Source organism: Symphalangus syndactylus, chromosome 15 (genome assembly GCF_028878055.3).
Source record: "Symphalangus syndactylus isolate Jambi chromosome 15, NHGRI_mSymSyn1-v2.1_pri, whole genome shotgun sequence".
Taxonomy (NCBI): Eukaryota; Metazoa; Chordata; class Mammalia; order Primates; family Hylobatidae; genus Symphalangus; species Symphalangus syndactylus.
The window spans coordinates 19,079,331-19,098,546 of NC_072437.2; the positions used below are offsets into that span (position 1 = coordinate 19,079,331).

The following is a 19,216-nucleotide window of genomic DNA, read 5'->3' on the forward strand; positions in this document are numbered from 1 at the left end:
ACCAGGTATATCGGTTGAGCATGCATTCTCAACAGGGAGTAAAATCACCTCCAAAGGGGTAAAAATATGTTCTTAGTTGGGGGATAGAAAATTGTCACTCTTTTATAATGTAGATTGCCATGTAGACCAAATAACCAAAGTAGAGTATGTAAAAAGATATATAATATGGTAGAGGTATCAAAACTCCATGAGGTGGTGATTAAGAACAAAATCTCTAAAAGACTTCTTAGAAGAGGTGATTAAAAAAAAAGATTGGGAAACACTGCTTTGGGGTATTTGTAAGAAGAAATAAATATTTCTTTCCTTTTCTATGCGTTGTTTCTAAGTTTTCTTAAAGTAATGCAAAAAAAGAAAAGTTTATTATACTCTTATAAATTTTGTCTTAACTCTTAAAAAGTTAAGTTTTAACTTGTAGGTACTCACGAACGTGGAATGCACTGCAGAATATGCAACAGAAGAAGGGTCCCAATGAGACCTTCTTGGTGCGGGGGCTGCAGACTGAGGAGGGCCAAAGCAGTGGAGGGCTGCCAGGCTAAGAGTGACAAATGAAGCCACTCTTCCACTTTTCCACAGGCTGCCTGCTGAATGCCTGGGATTTGCAGAAAGCCTGGAGATTGGACACCTGCTCAGGTGACTTTGGTGGGAGCACTCCAGGCAACTAGGTTCTGCAGAGAGCCCGGTTGCCTTCTCCCTTTTAGATGGCTCCCAGCATGCCCCTGGCAAATTCCACCCTGTCCAGCTACCATCAAGGTTGAGTTCACTGCAATAATCTGGAGCTGCACATTGAGAAGTGGTTACTAGAGCTTGCCTCCACTGCTTCCATTTTGGTTCTTCTGAACTATGATAGTCCTCTGAATTTAAGTCCTATACCAAACCCCATAACCTACACTGAAATACTTGGTGATCATTTAAACTAATTTGATTTTCCTAATCACCTTCTTTAAATCCTGACACGGTTCTTCTCTATAGCAGGATAACCCATACCTTCAAGTAAGTTAGGCATATTTTTATGTGCATTGTTTTTCCATAAAATGTTATCACTTTGGCATTAATATTTCAGAGAGCTAGAGTGTTGGCTTGTAAAAGTTAACAAATTGTGTTCAAAGCAAGGCATTTGATTCCAAGAGAATCTGGAATCAGGAATTCTAGGGGAAAATCAGTGAGACTATATATATTTAAATATAATCACATAACAGTTTGCCAAATCTTTTAGTGCCTTTTAGTGTCTTTCAAAAGAATATCATTTTCCCACAGAGAAAACCGTAATGCAAACAGATCCAGCTGCACATTTTACTATAAATTATGCTCACTTAAACAGTTCATTCCATCTGTCCTTTTGATAATATATGCAGTTAGTAAGGTGATTAATTGTATATATACATAATTAGACAATCTATTAGAATATCTTTCAGGCATTTATTAATAGTGTTCTTAAAAAAACACTTTAAAATGGATCACCACTCTTTTTTTTGGAATGAAAGTCTCAGTCCGAAAATACAGGTGAAGGGAGAGATGATGTCGTGGGTACCTATTACTGCTTCCTCTGCTAATACAGCAACCAGGTCAGGCACGTGGATGGGACCTTCATGACACATCAATTTCAGTTTCTCCTGAGATTCCCTAGTATCCATAGGAGAGAGAACAGGTTCAGGTCTTCCCCATATCATCACAAGGCCAGAACTAAGAAGCCTGTGCTAGAGAGGTAGTACCTCTCGCAGGACTTGCAGCAAAATCTGAGTCCTCTGGTCCCCTGAGGCCACTGCTCAGGGCAGAGAGCATTTCATTTCCTGCAGAGGAGCTGGACCTGCCTGCCTGCTGCTTGTGGTCCAGGAGCAGTCCTCAGAGTCCTGTGGGTCTCAGTGGGCCAGGAAGGGAACCTCACTAGAGACTGAATTACTCCAGGTACAGAACGGGGTCAATAAATGACTCCACTCATTTCTGGGAAATCCTGTCACCAAAAAGCCTCCTTCAGATGTTCAGCAAAGGAACTTTGGCTTTTCAGGTCTTTCGCCTCCGTAAACTATGGTGCCCTCTACTACCCCTCATTTGCCACTGCTTAAGATAGCATAAAAGACAAATGACAATTACATCAAAAACATATATCCACAGTGAAGGAAAGAAAAGTTAATTCACACACAAAGGGAGACTCAGAAATTGAGGATGAAACTCAGAGAATCAAGACAAATGTCTAGTATGGGGATTTCCCAAGCAAGTATAATTGATGGGAGGGAGAATAATTTGTTGTTGTTGTTGTTGTGTCTCAAGAAAAAGTAAGCAGGGCACAAAATAAAATTTCTTTAACTTCAACTGAAAATGTCCAAAAAATGGGTAAAAAAGGGCGTAGTCCTTGAGAGCTAGTTTCTAATATGGCAGATGAAGTGGGAAAAAATAACTCAAAAAGTGGTAGAGATATAATAATAAGGGCAAAGTACAGTAGCCTATCCACACAGGTATGAGTAATAGGAGTCCCTGAAGGAAAAAGGGAACAGATAGAAGAAAAGTTGTCATAAACAACAGAAGAAAGCTTACCTAAATGAAAAAAAAAACCATAAATCTGCAGACTGAAAGAGCTCATTAAATTTTAGTGAGATTAAATGAAAATAGATTCTTACTCATGTCTTGGTGACCTTCCTTGGTTGCAAGCATAAAGAAATAACCTTGTTCAGCCTCTGAACAGGCGTAAGTAACCTGAAAAAGTAAAATGAATGTATTGTGCAATGGATGACTCATCTACAATATTGGAGAGTAGAAGGTAATGAATCAATATACATAGACTGCTGAGAGAATGGAACTGCAACTCCAGAATCTGTACACAGACAACATGTTCATCTGTCAGTGTTAAAAATGCACTTTATATATAAAAGGACTAAGAGAGCATACAACCCTTTATATTTATTTAAGAAAACTAAAGTGCGCTAATCACAAGATAAGTAAATTGCAATCTCAATGACTAGATAAAAGAAGAGAGGATTGATGGGCATTGGATCTCAATAGATAATAATACATATGTCAAATAGAGATCTTTGAAAAAAAGAGAAATTATAACATTCAAGAAACTAGTAATAAATTTGTAAATGATTTCAGCAAAACCTGGACTTAGGAAAGGGTGTGATATCAATGGAGAGTGGGATGGTAGAAGTGTACTATGAAGTTTGCAGATGTGTGGGGTGGAGGGATGAGTGAGCCAGCAATTTAATTGTGAAGCAATAAGAAAAAAGTATTGGTTTGATATCTAACCATTGAGAATTAAACCAGGGGATTAGAAAAACCAAGTAGTGTGTCCAAATTAATGAAGGGGGAAAGAAATTAGCAAATAGTTTACCAAGTTAAAAAAAAGACAAGATAAAGTTAAAAATGAAATAGCAATGACATAAAATAAACATGAAGCGTAAGACCAAGTATAAGTTTGGTACATTTTGTTTGAGCAGGTTGAATTTTCCTATCAAAAACCCTTGAAAATCTGGGTATGTTTAAAAACAAAATAAAATTGTACACTGCTTATAGTAAGCACGTACAAAGTGGCCCTGCAAGGTAGCTAAAAATCATTTCTACAAAACACCTAAAATATTAAAACATTTTAAATGTTCAGCAGAGTGTGCAAAAAATTAAGGAAAATTCTTGAGGCTAAAAATTAAATGTGACATGAGTCCAGAATACCAGGTGGGCCCCCAGGCAGTGGCTGCCCTGAGGGCATTTGCATATCCTTGTGGCCAGAACTTGCAGTTTTCAGGAGTGTGTCCAGGATGGAAGCGACTAGAGGCCTGTGCAAAGTGAAGAGGCAGAAGAGAGGCCCCACATAACATCAGGAAGGGAAAATCCTATCCCTCAGAGGGAAAGGATGGGATCATCAGTCTGGACCTTGACCCCTGGCAGATCAAAAATGTTATCTCTGGCCGGGCATGGTGGCTCACGCCTGTAATCCCAGCACTTTGGGAGGCCGAGGTGGGTGGATCACTTGAGGTCAGGAGTTCGAGACCAATCTGGCCAACGTGATGAAACCCCGTCTCTACTAAACATACAAAAATTAGCCACGCCTGCATGTGCCTGTAATTCCAGCTACTTGGGAGGCTAAGGCAGGAGAATCACTTGAATCTGGGAGGCAGAGGTTGCAGTGAGCTAAGATTGATCATGCCACTGCACTCCAGCCTGGGTGACAGAGTGAGACTCTGTCTCAAAAAAGAAAAAAAAGGTTATCATGTTATCTCTACTGAATTGTGTAAGACAGCCTGCCCACTCGTGGGGCTGGAGCTCAAAATCCCATTACATCCAGAATCTGAGAAACAGCAGCCAAAAGTTGATTTAAAGAGGAACCGAAATTTCTAAGATGACCCAGGTTCCCTGGAAGAACCAATTCTTTCTGGAAAAATATGTACCCTAAATGCAGGTCTTGAAAATCTAGAGACAATCAATGATTTCCTGGCAAAATACAAACTGCCAAATTGATGGATGAGATAAGAAACGTGATTTGAACAGCATTGGACAGCTTTGCTCCACCATCACCAAAAGGCCTGTGCCTATGTGGGTTTCCTGGCGCTTTCTGTCTACTTTTAAAGGTGTGCTAATTCTCATTTTATTTCAGAAATTATCATACAAAAGATAAAAACTGCACAGTACAAATGATAAAGCTAGCATAATCTTAGCCAAAACCTGATAATGATATACAAGTAAAACTATAGGCCAATTTCACATAAAACAGTAACTGTGAAAATTATAAATAAAATATATTACCCGATAAAATCCAACATGTTAGCATTATCATCTAGAGATTTTTTCCAAAAATAAATAAATGGTTAACATCAGGAGCTCTTGTGATATATTTCATTGCCTCAATTAATTAAAGGTTAAATCCTTTGAAGGAGAATAGGAAGAAAACGAAAGTCTTTAAACATGATAAAAATTAATCACCAAGACTCATTTCAACCACATATATGAACACTGAAGAAACTTTCATTGAAAACAAGGAGCAAGTTATGGATTCCTATTACTACCATTTTGTATTTAGCAACCATTATACAACTGTACCTTTATAACTAATGCATTCATATGATTAACTCCAAAATAAATCTTAAAAATGAAATAATCTTATTTTATTTCCAGATGAAATGTGCATATTTCTATAAAACTCATGAGACTTTATGAAAAATATTAGAATTAATAGAAGAATCTAGTAAAGTGGCTACAGAAGGTCAATGTAGGGAAATCAATAGCTTTTCTTCCCACTGGAACTACTAGGTAGAAATAGTAAAAAAGAAAAAATACATAGAGAGAGAGGAAGAGAGAGAGAGAGAGGGAGGGAGGGAGAGGGATAGGATATTTAGGATATTTATATGGAAAAAATTTATTAAAGAATATAAAATACAGTTCAAATAAATAGGAAAAGAGTGTATTCCTGGATATGAAGACTAGTATTAATCTTCTTAAAGTTCTATTTTGTATGTAAAAGGTAAAGAAAATATCATAAAGTTGTAGACATATGTGAACATGTAAATTTTATGTTTGTGGCACTAATGATATCAAAGTTAGAAACCAGACTGTTGGCTAGGGAAAAAATGTTTGCAGTATATATAGCAAAGATTATTGTCCTCAATACCAACAACTCCCAAAACGCATAAGAAACACAACATAACACCATATAATAGTGTCAAGGTTATGAAAAGTAACATTTAATTGCTTTAAAAAGAAATTAAAGTGATTAATAAACATATAAACAGATGAGCAACAATAAGTTTGATTACACTAATATTGGCATGGATTTGAGACAAGAAAACTTTCCTGTATTGCTGAAGGGCAAATGATTTTTTATAATATTTTGAAAATAATCACTTTAATATTTTCTAAACTTAAAACACACAAATCTGTCTTTGCCCCAGCAATACCAACTTTGGAAATCTATTTATAGATATGAAAGCCTCAATAAATACTGGTATTGAGGAAGGATGCTTAGTGCAGCCTTTTTATTGAAGTAGCAACGTGCTTAACCACCTTTCCTGATGATTCCTGCAAATACCACCCACCAATGAATTAGTAGAGAAAATGTTGAGTTACATAAATGTTGAACACTATGGGAAATTATGCAGCTGATAAATAAAACATAGGACCTATATCCCTTAATCTGGAGGGATATCCACAATTGTTAGTGAGTCAGAAAAGCAAGTTGCAGAGTGATATATAGTCTTCTTGCATAACCAAATCTTTATCATTCACAGTTCATATAACTTTAGGTAATGCCAAGAATGCCTATTTGTCTTTAGAATTTTTTTTTCTTTCCAGAGTAAATACCTGTCACATTATTTTTAACAACTTCATAGAACTGTACATAATATTTATACCTAGTAATTGTATAGAAAGTATGAACTTGAGAGAGGACAATGACATCTTTAAAATTAGAAATAGTGCTTTCATAAATTGTAACAATTGTTTTTACATCTCATGTAAAAACATGTAATTGCAAGCCTGTTTATGTGATTGCATATGTATGGATGAAGATGCAGATGATCAAGGAAAGAATATACATGACATTAACATGAAATACCTGAGAAACGTAGGCAAGGGAGTTCATCCACGTGTTTTGTGGACTGAAGATCATTTCAAATTTAAAATATATTACCTTCTTACATTTGTTAAGGAGGGAAATGGCAATTAAAATTAAAAAGCAACTAAAATCTACAGAAATGGTAGATTTGAGAAGTGATGCTAATTTCCTCTTCACATCTAAATTATCTGCAGTGCCTTTAATGTTTCATTTCTTAAAACACTTTTATTAAAACTGCATTTTCCCCACATGTTCCGTGTGTGAGTGGAAGAAAATCCCTTCTAATACTCCACATTAGTCTAGAAAAAGAGAAGCAAGCTCTGCTATATTCCTATCTTCAATAAATCATGTAGTGTCTTCTCAGAGGGACGTATTATGACTATTCCCAGTAGTCACCCTCATAGTCTTTAATTAGAAGTTAATCTTTTATTGCAAATTTTAATTCCAGTTGCAATCTCCTTTACAAAATTAAAATTCTTGTTCATAGGACATGTAAAGGAAATAACATGCTGTCTTTATGTGTGTGTTTTAAAATATTGTTATTTGGAATAGTAAATTCATAGAATGCATGTGAGAGATTAAAAGATCAAATAAATGTGTTAATATACTAATATTGATCATTAATTTTATTAATAGTAAAGTAACATATTGATTTATTTGCATATGCACACATAGATCAATTGCTTGGTATGAAATCCCAATTTCTCTTTTGCCATATGGCCTGAAGCATAAAGGAATAAATGATATTTTAACTTAAATTTTGGTTTAATTAGGTTAGTAATATGTAAGTTGTTATTTTATAATATGCCATGTACGTTAAATTAATTTTATCTTAAAAAAATACAACGTACAAAAAAATTCAGACTTTTGTGTACATAGAAAGTCTTTAAATAATAATGGTTTTAAAATAATATCAAATCTAGATAATAAAGAAATAATGCCACTCACATTCAAAATTGTAACATGTTTTTATAATTGCTTAAGATTGTTTTGGTCTACCGTGTTCTAGTTGGTGTGTTTCAAATACACTTTTAAAGTAAAATGTCATTCTTGACCTTATGGGGCGCCTTAGTGTATGCGATAGTGGCAAAAATTCATACACTGACAAATATGTGAAATAATTTAGAATAAATTATAGTTTTGAATTTCAATTTCAATGTTTCTTTGTTTCTCTAGGTGGCTTTTACAGTACTTTTTGATTTGGAAGCACTTCTGAAGATATGGTGTTTGGGATTTACTGGATATATTAGCTCATCTCTCCACAAATTCGAACTACTACTCGTAATTGGAACTACTCTTCATGTATATCCAGATCTTTATCATTCACAATTCACGTACTTTCAGGTAATACAAATAATGCCTATTTGTCTTTAGAAATTTCTTTATTTCCCGAGTAAATACCTGTCACATTATTTTAACAACCACATGGAATTATATATGATATTTATATATAACTATTATGGTAAGTATGAACTTGAGAAAGGCACAATGACATCTTAAAAATTAGAAAAGTGCATTCATAAATTGTAACAATTGCCTTTTAAAACTCCTGAAAATTCACAGGAACAATGTAGATATTTTACTTACTTTTCCTAAATTAGCAGTATATAGATACACATATTTTTATATATGGATAACATATATCTATACATGTGTATCAAATTTTAAACTACGTAAGATGTGGGCACAAACTTTAAAGAGTAGGAAACATTAATTTAATCCCAAGTGTTTATCTTCCTTCTTGATAAGGCTAAGTGTTGGCTCAACAATGATTTATAATGAAAATATTAAAGGTTTATAAAACTTACCTTTACAGATTGTAATTAGTCATACAGTATTATTTATAAATGTCTGTTACTTACTTCATGATGGCACTTATAATTCTTATTTAACTTATAATAATTGGATATCTTTTTAAAATGTGATATATGGAGTCACATTGCTTTCTAATTATGCAATAAACAGTAATTATTAGTTACATTCTTTGTTATTATTGAATATAGCAACGTGCTCACTGTCCTGGTAAATACTTAGTCAAAATGATAAAATATGTCTACATGGTATTCTAGTCAAAAACACCTCAGATATAGTCATTTTCCTGATTCAAACTTGGTCATTTATACAATTTATCATGGAAACACCAGAATGCGCATTGATTGTTTTCTAAATAGATATTGTTAAATATTTGGGAAATAAAATGACAGTAGAATTTTAAAGAAGTAATTTTGAGAAACAGGACTCTAACCCCTTAGTAAAATGAACATGCATTGCAACTGTATTGATTTTATTTATTAGTAATACCAAAGTATTATTTTCAGAACAATACTCACTTTATCTGCCAGATCACATGTAACTAGACACTTTTAGTACCTGGGGGAAAGGACATGCAAATATAATTCACAAAAAGTAAAAAGCAAAACCCCCCACAAACCCAGGCAAAAAGCTGAGCCCTTGTAATCACAGCTAAGCATATTGAAACCACAGAAGGTTTTCATAGTTCAAGTGCTCACTTCCCTCAGCATCCATGGATGTAAATCTCTCCTCATTTATTGAGTTATATCCTGAAGCTTGGCTATCATAAGTGACATGGCTGGGGCAAGAGATATATATGTTTAAAACTCTTGATACAAAATGTGCTTTCCAAACATTCATGTGATTATAAGCTCTTGTGCACTGCTCTCTAGATTCACAAAGTTATCATGGCCGTTGAGTACCTACCTTAGGGCATCATTGCACATAATTATAGAGAATATCCTTTATATCAAAACAACAGCATACCTTTTTTACAAAGCTATTAAAGCAGCCAAATTAAGAAAATTGGTGTTGCCTATTTCAGCAAAGGTACAGTATAAAATATATTCAGGGCCTTAAAATTGCTATAGTCTCTGACATGCCGTTTTTCAGTAAAAAGTTAGAAAATATCAACATTTGTGTGCAAAATATTTATCACAGAATTGTTAATGAGAGAAAAAAGAAAACTTTAAATGACAAACATTTGAGGAATAGCTTGATAAGTCATAATGTGAATTTAACCATAAAATTATAATTATGACGAGTTTTTTATAACTTAGAAATATGACTGTTTTATTTAAACGATAAACAGTATAAATTATATTATACACATAACTACATATATGTATGTATATATTTATTATATACATATGTAAAATACCTACACAATGGAAAAAATGACTACAGAGAAATAAACCAATTTATTAGAAATTATTAGTCATCTCCAGTTTCCTACTCTTGTCACCATGTCTGATTTTCCTACTAGTCTGTTTTTTACAAAATATCTAATATTAGCCTGCAAGGCTGTAACCATTTTATAGATAGATGATAGATAGATAGATAGATAGATAGATAGATAGATAGATAGATAGATAATAGATAGATAATAGATAGATAGATAGATAGATAGATAGATGATAGATAATAGATAGATAGATAGATAGATAGATAGATAGATAGATAGATAGATAGATAGTAGATAGATAGTCAAATCATAGTGAAGTTTGCAATTTCAGTTCTGTCTTTGATTTTGGATTATTCTGTAATTGGTTCTGTTTAATTTATGTTAATGATTAAGTGATTTTCATTTGTATCTCTCTATACCTGGCCATGCTTATGTTTTTCTAATGTATTGATAATGAATAAAAATGATCTCAGTTAATTTGTGGCTAGAAAGTAAATCTCTTGAGAAACTTAGGTGTCACAAGCGTTTTTGCAAATTTGCATGTGGGGGATCCACTGTACCAGACAGAGTGGCTCTTTGTATAAAGGCCCACATTGGTCTTCCCTATTGGTCCTCACACTTCTCATTTCAACCAACCTTTCTTTACTGTGTTGGCAACAAGTCTTTCCTTAGACAATCTCATATTTGTCGCATTTAAATGAAGTAATATTTAGTGCAAAGTGGCTTCCTTTAAAATATTAGTTATCTGTTAGACTAATTACTGATGTTATTCATGTATTTATTCAAGTGATATTTCTGAGCTTCTGCTATGTGTCGGCCACTGTTCCAGATACTGAAGATGGGGCAGTGGACAAAGCAGAGAGGGTTCCCATTTTATGAAGCTGAAATTCTAAAGGCAAACAGTTCACAAAGAAGTACACAAAGGAATGTGAAGTACAAGTACTGGAAATGTCTTAAGGAAGAAGTGTGCAGGGTAAAAAGCATAGAGATTGTGTAGTAGGGACTATTTTAGATTAGTTGTCCATAGAAGCCCTCTCTGAAGAGGTGAGGTTTGAGCAGACTGAATGAAGTGGAGGAGCAAACCGTAAGGAGGTCCGAGGGGAAGCATTCCAGGTGGAGAGAATCACATTGAGCATGTCCTGAGCAGGGTGCATGACTGATGTGTTCAAGGAATAGCACAAAGGCCAGTGTGGCTGGGCTGCAACCAATGCAGGGCAGCATGCCCAGTGGGAAATCATAAGGTCTTGCAGAATGCTGTGGTTCTTACATATCTGTATCATCATGATGATATTGACTGGTGCTTCTTGTGAATTTTCTGTGTGTCGGGCACCTTGCTGAGTGCATTGTCTCATTTGTTTCTCATAACAAGCCCTGAGATAAGGACTGTATGTGTAAACTGAGGTCTCAAGAAATCTGTTGACTTGCCCAAGACTGCATACCTAGCAAATGATGGAGCTAAAACTTCTTCCCGGCCGGGCGCGGTGGCTCACGCCTGTAATCCCAGCATTTTGGGAGGCCGAGGTGGGTGGATCACGAGGCCAGGAGATCAAGACTATCCTGGCTAACATGATGAAACCCCGTCTCTACTAAAAATACAAAAAATTAGCCGGGCCTGGTGGCGGGCGCCTGTAGTCCCAGCTACTTGGGAGGCTGAGGCAGGAGAATGGCGTGAACATGGGAGGCGGAGCTTGCAGTGAGCTGAGATCGCATGACTGCACTCCAGCCTGGGCCACAGAGCGAGACTCCGTCTCAAAAAAAAAAAAACTTCTTCCCAAGAACTTGAATTTCAGAGTTCATATTCTTAACTATGCAATTTCTACAGCATCTCACTACAAATCAACAGAGTGACCTTTAAGAGACGGACTCAGAAATGTGACCAGGAAAATGTGTTTTAGAGACAGCATGTTCTGAAGTGCTTATCTTTGAGAGTATGGTTTACTTTATGTTGTATCTATAGGAACACAAAATCAAAAAGCTTTGTAGGGTAGATAGAGTAAAAAACCTACTGATCCCTGAATAAATGAAAAGGCACAATTAGACTCACTGACAGGGATTTTTCCTTTCTAGGAATGCAAGTTTAACCTTTGAAAATGCTGATCAAATCACCTATGTGGAAGTGGTATTAAATAGTTCCATTTTTTTCAAGCTGTTTACAGTTAGGTACTGAATTATTTATGTCTGGGAATAGACAAATCTGATAAAAATGTGAAATCTTTCCGGATTATTATTCTGGAAATTAACCTGAATGTTAATACTTTAATAGTTCTTATGGTAAAGCTGTTTGCTTGTTCTTTGTATAGATTATCTGAGAGTAATATGTCCTGATTTGGGAATGTATGTTAAGAATTATAGCAGGATGGCCGGGTGCGGTGGCTCACGCCTGTAATCCCAGCACTTTGGGAGGCTGAGGCAGGCGGATCACAAGATCAGGAGATCGAGACCATCCTGGCTAACACGGTGAAACCCTGTCTCTGCTAAAAATACAAAAAATTCTCCGGGCATGGTGGCGGGCGCCTGTAGTCCCAGCTACTCAGGAGGCTGAGGCAGGAGAATGGTGTGAACCCGGGAGGCGGAGCTTGCAGTGAGCCGAGATCGCTCCACTGCACTCCAGCCTGGGCGACAGAGTGAGACTCCGTCTCAGAAAAAAAAAAGAAAAGAAAAGAATTACAGCAGGAAAAATTGGTAGCTGCACCACGTGGTATGATGCTTAATTTGAACAACATAATTTCTTACATACGTTTAAAAATTGCAAATTAGCATGAAGGAAACATGCTTTAGTCATTTTTTTCCATTGGTTTACTTACATGCTGTAAACCATATCATTTGCATTCTGCAGACAATAGGAATAAGACTGACCACTGATATTTCCTGTTAAATCAAAGTAAATGCAGTAAACGTGGTTTCAGGTATGGCAAAATTCAGAGGCTGATATGGTGTCAGGGGCTTAGTGTATATCTTCACCTACCTTTCTTCTGTTGGTGTATCGGTGTCATTCTTAAGCTAGTCTTCTCTATGTGAAGGCAAAGATGGCTCCCAGGAGCTCATAGTTTGTGTGACTCTTACAGCAGTGCCCATTGGGGATTAAAAAAAAAAAGAAATAGAACATTTCTTATTAAAGGCATCCAGCAAAAGCCCTGAGGATGACTCAGATGACTGTGAATACTCTGGCCAGATCTGGATCATGAGGGTTGGGGAGTCCTTTTTGCACCTCTGTACTAAGACTGGGGTAGGAATGATTTGCCAAAGGAAAACTAGGCAGAGGTGAAGAAGCTAGAGGCACTGGGAAGCCAAAAACAAACAAATGTTATTTTAGACATGTAAAAATTAAAATCTAATTTTTAAAAATGAATTTTCTGTTTCTTACTGTATTCCAAATACACTATTCATCTTTAACAGACAACTCAATCTCTTATTGACATCAAAAAATCTTGGATGATCATTGTATAAACTATATTTCATTTATGCCAAGAATGCAATTTTCCTATGTTAATATCTCTGAATTTGGGAGCTGTTATAATCAGTGGTGTGTTATACTTTAATTGGCAGCATTTTTTTATTTCTTAGAGCTACATACAAAATTGATGACATCTTAGACTTAATGAAAAGTTGTATTTTTCACACTATATACTTCAGCTTTTAATTATGTACTAATTTATACATACTAATCATATAAATATGTCCTTAAAAGCTGTGTCTTTGTGTTATACTTGCTTTGTAATAGTAGCCATTGAATCCTATTTGTCCAACACAAAGTTTGGCACATAGTAATCAATAAATGTTTGTTAAACAAATGAGTGAATAAATTTGTCAATTAATTACTTATGTTTTTTTACAAATGTGTGTATGCAAAACATCTAAATATATCTGTATATATTTAGGGGTGTGTGTGTGTGTATACACAGTCATGCATCACTTAACAGCAGAGATACATTCTGAGAAATGCATTGTTAGGTAATTTTGTTGTCATGTGATCATAGAGTTTACTTACACAAACCTAGATGTATAGCCTACTATATACCTAGGCTATATGGTATGGCCTATTGCTCCTAGGCCACAAACCTGTGCAGTGTATGACTACACTGAATACTGTAGGCAATTGTCACACAAAGGTAAGTATTTGTATATTTAAACATAGCTAAATATAGAAAAGCTAAGTCTTATAGGACCACCATCCTATACGTGGCCCATACTTGACTCAAAAGTTACTATGCAATGCATGACTAAAATATATGTAAATGTACACACATACACATATATATGTGTGTATATATATAGAGAGAGAATAGTTAAGTACATATAACAAAGATCCAAAAATATAAAACTTACATAAGACAGAAGTTTATTTCTCTGCAGCAGTTGGTGAGTATGCAGGGAAAGCAGGTGGCTGTGCCCCCCATGGTCACCCAGCCTGTCGGGTTGGACAGGACTGTCGTATTCTGTGCAAGCCTTCTATTTCTGGTCCAAAGGGGCTACACTGTTTGTTTCCATTTCCAGGCAAGAGGAAGGTATTTTAAAAAGGATTCAGAGAAAGTTTAACTTAATGCACCAAAACTTGTACAAATCATTTCCTCTCACATTCCATAGGTCTGAACCCAGTCCACTGGAGACAGCTAGCTGCAAGGGAGACTGGAACGTGTATGTAGGCTATAGCCCCAGGCAGCCGCTTGCTAGGTTAGAATTCGGAAAGTTCTGTTTTTTAAAGCAGGAAGGAGAAAATGGATATTGGGGTGATAATCTCAGTAAGAAGTAAAGATTCTTGGCAAAAGTTTGCTTCTTTTTCCATTTCCTTGTGATTTTCTAATAATACCTAGGAAAATATTTTATGAGACAATGAATATAACTAATACAGGTTGAATATCTGTATCCCAAATGCTTGGGACCGGAAGTGTTTTGGCTTTCGATATTTGTCAGATTTTGGAATATTTGCATGTATATGCATAATGAGATATCCTGAGAATGGGACCCAAGTCTAAACACAAAAATTGTTTATGTTTTATAAACACCTCAAATACATTCCCTGAAGGTAGTTGTATGCAATATTCTTAATAGTTTTTTTATGCATGAAATAAAGTGTATATACATTGAACCATCATAAAGCAAAGGTGTCAGGTGTAGAATTTTTCACTTACAGCCTCATATAGCACTCAAAATGTTTACATTTTTGAGTATTTTATGTTTTAAATTAGGAATGTTCAACCTGTATTGAATTAAAGGTTGCCTTGCATATTTGAACATTGGAAAAATATCAATTTTATTTCAACAATATGTACACTATGAATATCATTTTGTATAATCATATAATATGTTAAAACAGTTAATCCATTCATTTGGGATTTATTAAGTTCTTGTTACGTGGCAGGCATTGAGCTAGGCCAATGGTTATTATATTGTTATTTTTAGTCACTAGATGTTCAAATGCAGAGGTATGATTTTCATAAAGCACTATAAAATAATCTTTTAGTATGAACATATTTAAGATTCAGTGTAAAAAAATGATCATATGTGTAAATAAATGTTTCTCTCTCCCTTGATAGGTTCTCCGAGTAGTTCGGCTGATTAAGATTTCACCTGCATTAGAAGACTTTGTGTACAAGATATTCGGTCCTGGAAAAAAGCTTGGGAGTTTGGTTGTGTTTACTGCCAGCCTCTTGATTGTTATGTCAGCAATTAGTTTGCAGATGTTCTGCTTTGTTGAAGAACTGGACAGATTTACTACCTTTCCAAGGGTAAGAATTTTAAAAATGCAGTAAGTTAAATTCATTATTCTTATTTTAGTAATAATGATTAACATCAAAGTAATTTCACTTTAGCAGTGGTTCAGAAGTATTGTCCTATTTTTGATAACTTGAGATAATTAGATTTTAATATTTAAAATTGTCTCTTCTGCAGGGTACAGGTATTTGAGACCATTTTCAGCATTGTCAGATTATATATCAATTCTAAAATTCTGGAAATAATCTAATAGAGTTAGATGCTGAAACCTGAATGCTAGGGTTCTTAGCACCTATAAATTAAAATACAGCAGAATTTTAAAATAAAGCTTACATTTTTGTGTTCAAGAGCGTTAACATATTTTTAATGTTTTATAGTTTATATATTGTTATGTTAGTCAGAATCTAGAAGGAAGCTTTTGATTTTCAATAAAATAAAATTCATAGGCTCTTCAGATTTTAAATGTCTCTCAGCTTTCTCATTAGAATTCACTTAGGCTAAAAAGGAAGTTAGAAATCAATGGATCCATAAACAAAACTCATGTAGGAGATAGAGCTCCTAACCAGAAGGACCTTGAAATTTAACTCCATGTGGACTTAGAAACATAAAAAAATACAATGACCAGACAAAGAATGTATGTATTTTTACCCTAAGTTGAAATAGTAAGGACTATTATATGGTGAATTAGTCCATTCTTACACCGCTAATAAAGACATACTTGACGAAACTAGGTAATTTATAAAGAAAAAGAGGTTTAATGGACTCACAGTTCCATGTGACTGGAGAGGCCTCACAATCATGGTGGAAGGTGAAAGGCACATCTTACATGGTGGCAGGCAAGAGAGAATGAGAGCCAAGCTAAAGGGGAAACCTCTTATGAAACCGTCAGATCTCGTGAGACTTATTCACTGCCACGAGATCAGCATGGGGGAAACCGCCTCCATGATTCAATTATCTCACACCTGGTCCCTCCCACAACACATGGGAATTATGGGAGCTACAATTCAAGACGACATTTGGGTGGGGACACAGCCAAACCATATCATATGGGAAGAATAATATTGGGGTAAAAACAACATATATTTTTAAAAGTTAAGCTTTGACAGCAAAAGGGTCTGTAATTTTAATGGATAGCTTAGCTTTATTTTAGGGATTTTTTTTAAAATCCTATGCTAAATTTATGATTTGAGCTACCCGTGTTGGAATTCATCCTTTCATAATGCAGATTCTTCATTCATGTGCCACCAAGGATTTGTTGAATGCCTTTAAAGAGTCTGGTCATTGAGGTAATCATGGGGACATAAGTCCTCAAGAAATTCTCAGTTGAGGGGAGGAACCAGTAGGTAAGCACAGGGCACCACAGGCCTTGATGAAGGCAGACACCAGGTGCTCTGGGGACACAGAGGCAAGGCATGGATTCTCAGGCATGGAAAAGTCCAGAAAGGCTTGTGGGAACAGGTGGCTCCAACGGCTGGATGTAACCAAAGGAAGTGCAAGGGAACAGATTCCCATCACATGGACAGCATGTTCTAAATGTCTGAGGTGAGCAAATCCTTGTTCCAGAACTTAGAGAGCAAGAACCATCAATGGTAAGAGGAGGACAGAAGGCCAAGGAACTCTGAAGTCGGTTGAAAGTGTGATCGTATTTGTCATGCCAAACTCCTATCAACTCTAGTAGGGAAGGCACCAGGTTCAAGAGGCTGAAGAAGAGACCCAGAGCCAGCAGACGAGACATGGGGTTTCATTGAGGGCTTACATACAGGGGAGGGAGTCCAATGGTGGCTGGCTGGTCAGAGAACCAGACCTGCTTGCAAACTGCATACAATTTACATAGCATTTTTACTTAGCACACTCCCCCAGCAACCTCCACGTGGAAATCTTAATTCACCCCAGACTCGGGGCCTCAATTCCCTGTATAGCCAGTGTTCCACAGGAGGAGATGGGGGCTCAGATGTTCCTCATAAACAAGGAGTCAATCTCTGGGTTGGCCACTCCTAGATTCCCTAGCTCAGAACACACACTCAGGTGTGTCTGGCAAGAAGGGTCATTCTCAGGGTATGCCTGAGTTATTGCTTTCAGGTGCACTTACATATGATGTTTAAGTGCTGATGAGAGAGAGCAAGTAGATAGTGAGGTTGCAGATGGGTGAGACAAGGAGGATGACGGCAAAGGTTCCTGCAGAGGTGGGAGAAGGCAGTACCCACAGCAAGAGGACAAAGATTGGCCTTAGATAGGTGTTGAGCTGACAGGTGTGGAGGTGATCCTCAGGACAGCAAGCCAAGCTGAAAGTTACAATCAAGACTTTGTTCCCTCACTGCAACAGTACAGGCAGGAGGCAAAGGTAGGCACTGCTCCCCAGCTCTCCAGCGTCCGGAGGTGTTGGTTAAGGGTCAGGTGGATCAGCAGGCATGGGGGAGGGAGGGCTGTTTTCCTTGCTAAGCAGTCCTGAACAAAAGGTTCCAACCATTCCTGCACCCAGGAAGGAGAAGCATAAGGAAGGAAGGGATAGGAGTAGAAAGGAACGGAGCCAGCATGGAGGAAAGTGCCTCAGCTGGGCTCTAATCAGGAGGCCTCTGCACGGAGGCACCTGGTCTGGGACTGCAGCTATGGCCATGATCCCAGCTGGCCTGGCAGGGCAGAGCTGAGTCATAAATTGCAAGTCCCTCCAGAAATGGCAGTGCCCTGGTCATGCACCATGTCAAGGGTGGGGATGGCAGTGGTCCCCTGGGAGGTCTCCCAGGCAAGGCCTTGCCATTGCCTGTGATCAGGTCTGAATGGATCACACATAGGATTTTGGCCAGGAGCATGACTCCTAGAGAGGAGGCTGGAGGGAGGCAGGCCAGGATGATAGCCACATCATTAGGCCTCCCTTCTCTGGGTCTGCCCCTTCAATGGGTAAATAAAAAGAGCAGCTGGCCTTCTTCCCCATGGGAACATGGGGATGGTTATTCCAAGAGTTAAAGAGGTAAGAAACACAAAAAGCAGCTCAAGGATGGGTTTATTTTGGAGAATAAACCTGAGAGGAGCTCCTGGCCAGTTTTGCTCAGGAGCATTCTCTCTTACAGACTAAGAGTATTTAAGGGTGTAGGAAGTGGGGAGCTTATTGCAGGTTCGGAATGTTTCTATGTGCGGGAAAGTTTATTGTGGGGTTGGGATGTCTGGTTGGAGGGGAGGCTGTCTCGGGCTTGGCGTGTTTCTGGTCAGAGGGGGTTTATCTTAGGGTTGGAATGTTTTGGTTATGCTGACATTAGGCATTAGGCTGATGTTTGGGTGCTTGATTTGGGTGGTTTTTTAATCAAGGGGAACTTAAAATGGTGGTGTTTCTCCAAGATGACGATCTCCTGCTCTGTCAATCCAGTCCCTACAGTTATAGAAAGGAAGAGGGGTGGTAGGTTCTTTCTGGCTACTTCCTGCTGCGCGGGGGGTCAGAGGGTTCTTTGGTCTTGGGTTGATTGTAGGAGTAATGCCATCTGTAGATGTTTTTGGGTAATTGTGGGATGGCCATGATCCTGTCAATTAAAAAATCTTTGAAAAAGGTGAATTAAGCCAGGTAAGCACATTAGTCCTAGGCATATTATTAGGAGAGGGCCCAAGAATGGGATGGTCCGTGTTAGGATTTTGTTTCTAAACCAAGAATGTATTTGGTTGTTTTGGTATTCCTTTCACGTTGTAGCCCTTTAAGCTTTTCAGCAGCATCTCTTACTAGGCCCAATTGGTTGAGATAGAAGCAACATTCCTCACCCAATGAGAGGCAGAGACCCCCTTTTTCAGCCATT

The 19,216-nt window shown here is 37.0% G+C and overlaps 1 protein-coding gene across 7 annotated transcripts in view; it reads left to right on the top strand.

Annotated features, from left to right (window-relative positions):
- The window catches only part of NALCN (sodium leak channel, non-selective), a 376,903-nt gene that overhangs the window by 185,352 nt on the left and 172,335 nt on the right, over positions 1-19,216 (top strand). For all 7 annotated transcript variants that reach the window (XM_055245146.2, XM_055245148.2, XM_055245150.2 and 4 more), the window contains 2 exons: positions 7,709-7,876; positions 15,263-15,454. In XM_055245146.2, the coding sequence (XP_055101121.1) occupies positions 7,709-7,876; positions 15,263-15,454 (360 nt within the window). The remainder of the gene's footprint in view (positions 1-7,708; positions 7,877-15,262; positions 15,455-19,216) is intronic.